Source organism: Larimichthys crocea, chromosome XIII (assembly GCF_000972845.2).
Source record: "Larimichthys crocea isolate SSNF chromosome XIII, L_crocea_2.0, whole genome shotgun sequence".
In the NCBI taxonomy this organism is placed as follows: domain Eukaryota; kingdom Metazoa; phylum Chordata; class Actinopteri; family Sciaenidae; genus Larimichthys; species Larimichthys crocea.
In genome coordinates this window covers 47,255,827-47,262,616 of record NC_040023.1, presented here as the reverse complement: position 1 = coordinate 47,262,616, position 6,790 = coordinate 47,255,827, and the positions used below count along the sequence as shown (strand labels likewise).

The window sequence follows — 6,790 nt, the reverse complement described above, 5'->3', positions numbered from 1 at the left end:
ATGTCAGATGATTTATCTATTAGAGTTAATGAGCATTACTTATTGCTGGAGAGTGGGAATAATGTAGGTAACGATCATGAATGTTTTATTAACACATGGACCCCAGGCTAATGATTGTGAAACATGAACTTTATTTAACTTTTATTCGCTGACCTGTGATTGGATGATGGAGCGGTCATGTGCGCTGGGCGTGGTTTCGGCTGCTGCTTGCTGGCTGTCGTCGGGTTGAAGTCTCGGCTTACCTTTGATCGTGTCTGACTAATTTATTCGTTTTAATAATTTTAGATATGGTAAGTTGCACTGACAATTTTTTTTTTACGTGTTCAACAGTGTGCTGTTCACAAAGTCTAACCCATACAATCGCACCGCGTAATTTAAAGCATGTCGCTTAACTTTTTATTAGCCAATACGCTAACTCCCGTGCTAACTCGCCTAGCTAGGTGATTAGCCAGCTTTGGCTGGAAAAAGGCGCACTAGCCGCTGGTAGCTAACAACTTAAGCAACTATATGAACGATAACTTTTATTTTTTATCGTAAGTTTTAAAAAGTTTATCGTCGCTGACTGTTTTTGTCGAAGTTTTTTTTTTCTTACCTCTGTAGCTGCTCGTCTGTCGGGCGGATCAAAGTTTTGCTCGTTGGAGTCAAAAACATTTTGGATGGTTGCGCATAAAGAAGAAATGCATTTTATCTAAAAAAAAAAAGAAAAAGAAAAAAAAAGCTGCCTGTGCACTTAAAGAATTTAAAAATGTGCTTTAAAATTTTTAATTTCTCCAAATTTTTGACACGTGGAAGCAGCGCCAAGTTCAAAACATTCACAAGTCTTTGAAATTTCATGAGCTTGTATGTTCTTGTACTCGACCGTGAAATTCATTTTGAGTGTTTGGCTTTGAGAAAACATATGAATATGTAATTGTATATGTAATTCACTAAACTTTGTTTTTATTGTAAGGATATCAACAAGCCCAGAAACAGCAACCAGACTTCGCCTTCTCTGAAGCTGTCAAATGGCTACATCCTACCTGAGGGCAAACTGACTCCCAATGCCCTCTTTGTTGGTGGGATTGACACGAATGTAAGCTCAGATGTATTCAGATTAAATTCACACCACCTTAACTGCCATTACTTCATCCCACATATGGTGCAGATTAGAATAATTTACAATTTATTATTACCACCAAGGAGAAATGATAATTTCATATTCAAGGCACACACTTTTATGTGTGACCATAAAGTGTTGGGAATCAGAATCGGATCCAAGGCTGAGAAATGTGTGTGAAAACCTTCAAATATGTCAACGGTTTATAGGTAGAACAGCTGTTTCAGATCATTTCTTTACTGCTTTGAGTGTGAAACTGTTGGCAGCAGTCAGACTGAGTGTGTGACGGCTGCCAACACCAACTGAGTGCAGAAGCTTTCCTGCATGCTTGCTCCGCACACACACACACACACACACACACACAATACTATAGCACCTTTTTGAATGTCACCTTAAAGAAACTGATCCTCTCATTTAAATTGAATTTCATCTTTATGATTATTGTATTTATAGAATTAATTTATTCATATAGGAGAAACAGAAAATGTGTTTTTCAGCCTTTTTCCACATGAAAAAAAACAATTTCTTTGTGTACTCGAACAGCATGCTTTTACAGTACATAATGGAGTGAAGATGGTCAATTATAGCAGCTAAAATTACAGCATTTTTCAACCTTCAGGTGGATGAAAATGAAATGCGGGACTTCTTTGCCAGATATGGTACTGTTAAGGAAGTTAAAATTATCACGTACCGTGGAGGGATCTGCAAAGGGTGAGTTTGGACGTGTAGGTGCTAAAGTTTAACAAAACTGGGTGCCTATTTATTTTATTTTATTATTTATATATTTTTTTTGTGTTACATGTTTATCTTTTTTTATTCTTTAATCATCTTTCTAAAAGAGTGTGTTCTCTATGGGCCAATTAATTCGTGTGGAGGTTTTGGGTTAGTGTTGTCAAAAATGTTGATACTTTTTCAATACCATGTGTTTAAAATGATACGATTACCATTAATTAAACATTCGATAGTATCTAAAGTACCAGAGTTATTTAAAAAATCAGATCTACAATCAGAATGATGCCATCTGATTGATTAACTAATGGCCAAACTTAAAATAGAAAAACTATATCATTTTATGTGCATTTTACCACTTTTCCATGGTGATTACAAAAGTTTTCAAGTATTGTTTTGTAATACTAGATGTTATCAAAGTTTAAAATTCTGGTATGGTGACAGGCTTAGTGTGGGTGTTGTTGAGGGCTTGTTCATTTGCATATCTGTCTCATGAATATTCATTCACTTTCATAACTTGATCTGAGCTCAAATTTAGTTTTTGCATTCTGAGTTGTTTTGTGTGTTCCTAGGTATGGGTTTGTGTACTTCAGCGAAGAAGTCAACATTCAGACAATCGTGGAGGTGAGTGGATGTCTCTCTCTGTGGAACTGTTGTTGTTGTGTTGTGTTATTTTCCATCTCCAACTGAAAGTTATATTTCCTCTGTAGCAACAGATCAGTTTTAAGGGCCGGAAACTCAAGCTGGGCCCTGCCATCATGAAAGAAAGGAGCTCTCGTATGTATTCTGATGCACTTCAGAAGAACTTCATTGGATGTTTGGTTGGCAGTAATAAAAGTTGTTGTTTTTTTATACAGTTGTATCATTTCTTTCTTCATCTAGGGTCCATGCCATCCCGTCTGATCAGCCCAGCACCTTGGATGAGCCCCACTCAGTACTTCTACTGCGCTTGCTGCTCACCCGTGGGAGGGGGTGTGGCACAACCTTCGCCCGTCCTCAGTGGAGGAAACCCCTACAATCAGGTAACACATACACATGTGATGACAAGCTATCAGAAATCTCATGTCAAGCCAAGTGTGTGGCATCAATAATGCTGTCACGCACACACCTTTCCGTTCTCTGTTTGACGCTATAAAATGAAATGAACCTTATTTTCTCTGAGGGGAAGTTTGCTCATTATCACAGCCAGGAATAGAGGCACAAGGTGGAAAACAATCTATCAATTTCCTTTTCAATTTACCAGAAAAAATAAAGTTGCCTATGGCATGTTTACTGACACTGCTGATAATATCCGGCATAGAATTATTCAGACACCAACGGTCAAAGACATCAACAGTTACAGTTCTGTCATTGCAAGATGCCAGTATGAGAAAGTTATGTATTTTAACATCTGCAAAGTAACATTTGTTATATAAACATAACTGTCTGTGCATTTTAAAGTGTTCCTTCTGTTCTTTTTGCAGATGTACTCCTACTCCAACTTTGGAGGGGTCATGATGCCACAGATGCCAGTGAACTACGCACAGAACGCCTACCCCTACCAGGTACATGCACATACACCAGACATAAACCAGTTATGGTTTATAGTTTCCCTAATGACACTGCTGCACACGTGCTCCTGCATATGAGACGAAGGGTTCAGCCTGGCTTAGGATCCACCGTCCCCTGCCTACCCCACACACTCCACACCCCCCCCCGAAAACTCCTGTAGAAGCGAGTCTGGGTTTTGTCTGTTGCCCTCTGCTTGACGGCTGACTCCCTCTCCCCTCACATGCAGTACACTCCACCTCAATGGACGGCGGACCAGAGGACACGGCCTGTCAATCAGGTGACTCTGCATTTAGTGGGAGTAGGAGTAAATGTCAGTATTATTTAAGCTTCAAAGCACAACACAAATCACTTCTCGACCTCTCAAGGCCAGTAGGATGAAAACTGGATTGGATTGTGTTGAATGTTTTGTTTATTACTTTGTGGAATAGTTCAGAGATGCAAGGTGTACACATATTGGTGTTTGTTTTCACTGCCATTTTTCAAGTAAAAGATCAAGATTTCTTTTACGCACATAGTTTTTCACCTAAATTTATTCAAATCTTTGAACGTGAGTGCTTCTACTTTGCCCAGATAACATATATTAAACAGCATGATTACTGCACAGGCACGCCTTGGGCTGTTCACTATAAAAGGCGACTCTGAAATCTATGGTTTTATCCTATAGACTGATGATAGATGTTGCCTGTAAAATACCTGCAAGCCATAGAAGTCTTGGATCTTTTCTTCAACTCATTGAGATTGTATTTTCGTTGCGTCTTCTTCAGTGGCAACAGATTGTCCACCAGCTTGCAGTGCTCACGCAGGCCACTAGATGGCGTTGTCTCGCCAATGTTGACATACTAAACAATGAGCCATAGGCATCAACAATTAATTCTTATAATCCCTGATCATATGAAGTTGATTTTGTGTTCTTGGCGATTTGTGTTTTCTTTGTGTCAGCCTGCCTGTTTATGTAACTTCCTGCTTTTCATTTCCAGAACTTTGTGGACTGTGGAGTCCAGACTATGTTGACTGTGCTGTAGTCCACAACTACTCAGGTAAAACACTACTCTCAAACTCTCCAATGCCATGAAAGCTCATGAGTCTTCAGGCTTGCAAACCTTTTCCCAAAGAGGAGGAGTAAAGAAAAACCTGCATGCTCCTGGCCCTGCATTGCACACTGTTTTCCTATCTCTATTTTGCCGTTTCACAATCACTTTGCTCCTCCTTCAGCTGTGATGTTCTGCATTAGTCCATTAATTTTCTGTCCGCAAGTGTTTTCCCAACTCGTTCTTTGCTGCGGTTACACAAACACACAGTGAACCTCAGGAATTTGGTTGATATCTGACCAGCAGAGCTTTTAAAACGACTAATCGTGAGCGCGCGTATAATTGATTGGTTGTGATGTTGTTCACTGTCCTCTGCTCTTTTTTTAGATACAGCCTACAGTGAGTCGAAATGCAGACAGGATGACATCTTGATGTTGTGGACGGCTGGAAGCAACCCAACTTCTCCTCCTTCCTCCTCCTCCCCTCCTTCCCCTCAATTTTTGAGACCCATTTTAACACCAGACTGCAGGAGTTCTTCACTTTGAACTATACTTGTTTGATCAGTCACTTTGACCTCGACTGGTAGGGACCACTGCCGTGTGGTCAAGCGGCTTTTAAACCACATGGATCACAGTTAACAGTCACACAGGAAGAACAGCGCACCGTCACCGTACCAGCTGATACATGGGCTCACATTTTTCTTTTTTTCTTCTTTGTTTTTTTCTTTGTTTTTTTTTTTTCTTTTTCTGTGTTAATTATCTCAAACCAAAAAAAATGGCAAAACCTTTTTAAGCTCACCCCTTTGTGCCTATTTATATTTTATGTTTTATAATTTATTTTTGGAATTATTTTAATTTTTTCTTTGGTTGGGGCTTTTTTAGCCTTTGCAAGGGCTCTCTGTACATAAAAGGTACGTTTATATATATACATATATATATGTTGTAACAATGTCTTGCAATCTGGTTGTGTCAGCATTGAAGAAGAATGCGTCTTTAACTTCAATTCAGGTCTAATGCTCCTAAGAAATTTCATTAACTTTTACTACTACAGGATAACGGCACTCGGCCATTTAATCGATTTCAAACACTCGCATTTATTTTGTGCTCTATTCTATTTACCTAGGTGTCGATTGAGGCAGTAAACGAATGGTAATTTTGTCACGTTGTAGCACCTCATCACTATCACTGATTACTTACGCCAGACTTTTTTAGTTCTGGTTTTGTGGCACACCGATCATCTGTATGTCACGTTTTTCTAAACCGTCCCGTCCCGTGACTGGTGTTCCTCAAACGGTTTTCAGGTTTTCAAACTCAAGGTCAATCAAGGCATCAATTTCTTTTTTTTTTTTCTTCCCTGTTGTCAATCAACTTATAAGTGGAAAGCAGTTTTAACCCACTTTTGAAAATGAAGGACATAATTGAAAGCAAGGTGTTCTCTTTGGGGAAAACTTTCACTGTACATGGTTTCACTTTATACTGGTTGTTTCTCAGCATGTTGGGTTTTAATGGAATCGCAGGCGGATCTTGCACTAAACATTTTACTGACATCGAATGAGTGAGCCTTTTTATATATATATATCTATATTCCTTTCAGTAAGTGCACTTAATTTTCTTTCTACACTTGAAGAGCAGCTTTTGTGTGATTGGAGATGCACGTTTGATATTTTGGTGTACACCACTGATTTTTCTTTCCCTTTGACCCTTAGTTTGATTTGGGCTTTGACCTCAGCGTCTCCTCTGTGCAGACATCTGATTGTATTGATTTGAGTAGTATTGCTCAGAGAGCCTATAGGCACCACACTGTTACGGTATGGTTGGTTTATTAAGAGTTCGTGTTTCACAGGGTTCTAATGTTTTCGTTTTGGAAAAAATAAAAGTTGGAAGTGTGTTATCATTTCAGCTCTTTGTGTCATTCTCAACATTTTTTAAGGGATATTTCTGCGAAAACTTCCTCTTAGCAGGTTATAATGTTGAAGCATCCCGTGCCAATCCCTATTCTGCTCTTCCCAACCTCCATAAGCCTGTCAGCGGCTGCTGCCTTTCCGTCAGGGTTGGATTCTCATTCTTCCCTGGCAACAAGCCCATCATCTCTTGGTCACAGAGCGTTTTGTTTTTGTCACAGTCTGCTGGTGTGACTGGGCTCCCCAGGGTGTCCTGTCCAGCCCATGACCACCCACCAACCCCACCCACACACCCCCCCTAGTCAGACGTTTCTGAATAATGGATAAGTCTGGATGGGCTTCTTATGAAATATGAATTTTTCCAAAGGAAAGCCGTGAAAAACACAAACCTTGATCATCTTAACTAGAGATCCAAATCCACTGTGACCAACACACTGAACGGAGAAACTTACTTTTAATCCTCAGTCACGTGTCTACTCTCACTTT

The 6,790-nt window shown here is 39.6% G+C and overlaps 1 protein-coding gene across 2 annotated transcripts; it reads left to right on the top strand.

The window, feature by feature from the left end:
* Nucleotides 1-173: 173 nt before the first annotated feature.
* dazl (deleted in azoospermia-like) lies at nt 174-6,300 on the top strand. Of its 2 annotated transcripts, XM_010749900.3 has the most exons (10): nt 174-290; nt 950-1,072; nt 1,716-1,807; nt 2,398-2,449; nt 2,536-2,602; nt 2,708-2,847; nt 3,289-3,369; nt 3,603-3,653; nt 4,354-4,413; nt 4,792-6,300. In XM_010749900.3, exons 1-9 carry the CDS (start codon nt 288-290, stop codon nt 4,396-4,398), a joined length of 654 nt encoding a protein of 217 aa, XP_010748202.1. In that variant the 5' UTR covers nt 174-287; the 3' UTR covers nt 4,399-4,413; nt 4,792-6,300. The 2 variants fall into 2 exon arrangements, with proteins under 2 accessions (XP_010748202.1, XP_010748203.1); XM_010749901.3 differs by lacking the exon at nt 3,603-3,653.
* The last annotated feature ends 490 nt before the right edge of the window (nt 6,301-6,790 follow it).

Bases quoted from the DNA above. Each gene is read 5' to 3' on its own strand.
- dazl (XM_010749900.3), top strand. The intron at 1,073-1,715 runs GTAAGCTCAGAT...TTCAACCTTCAG, and splicing joins TTGGTGGGATTGACACGAAT to GTGGATGAAAATGAAATGCG. The intron at 2,603-2,707 runs GTATGTATTCTG...TTCTTCATCTAG, and splicing joins CATGAAAGAAAGGAGCTCTC to GGTCCATGCCATCCCGTCTG.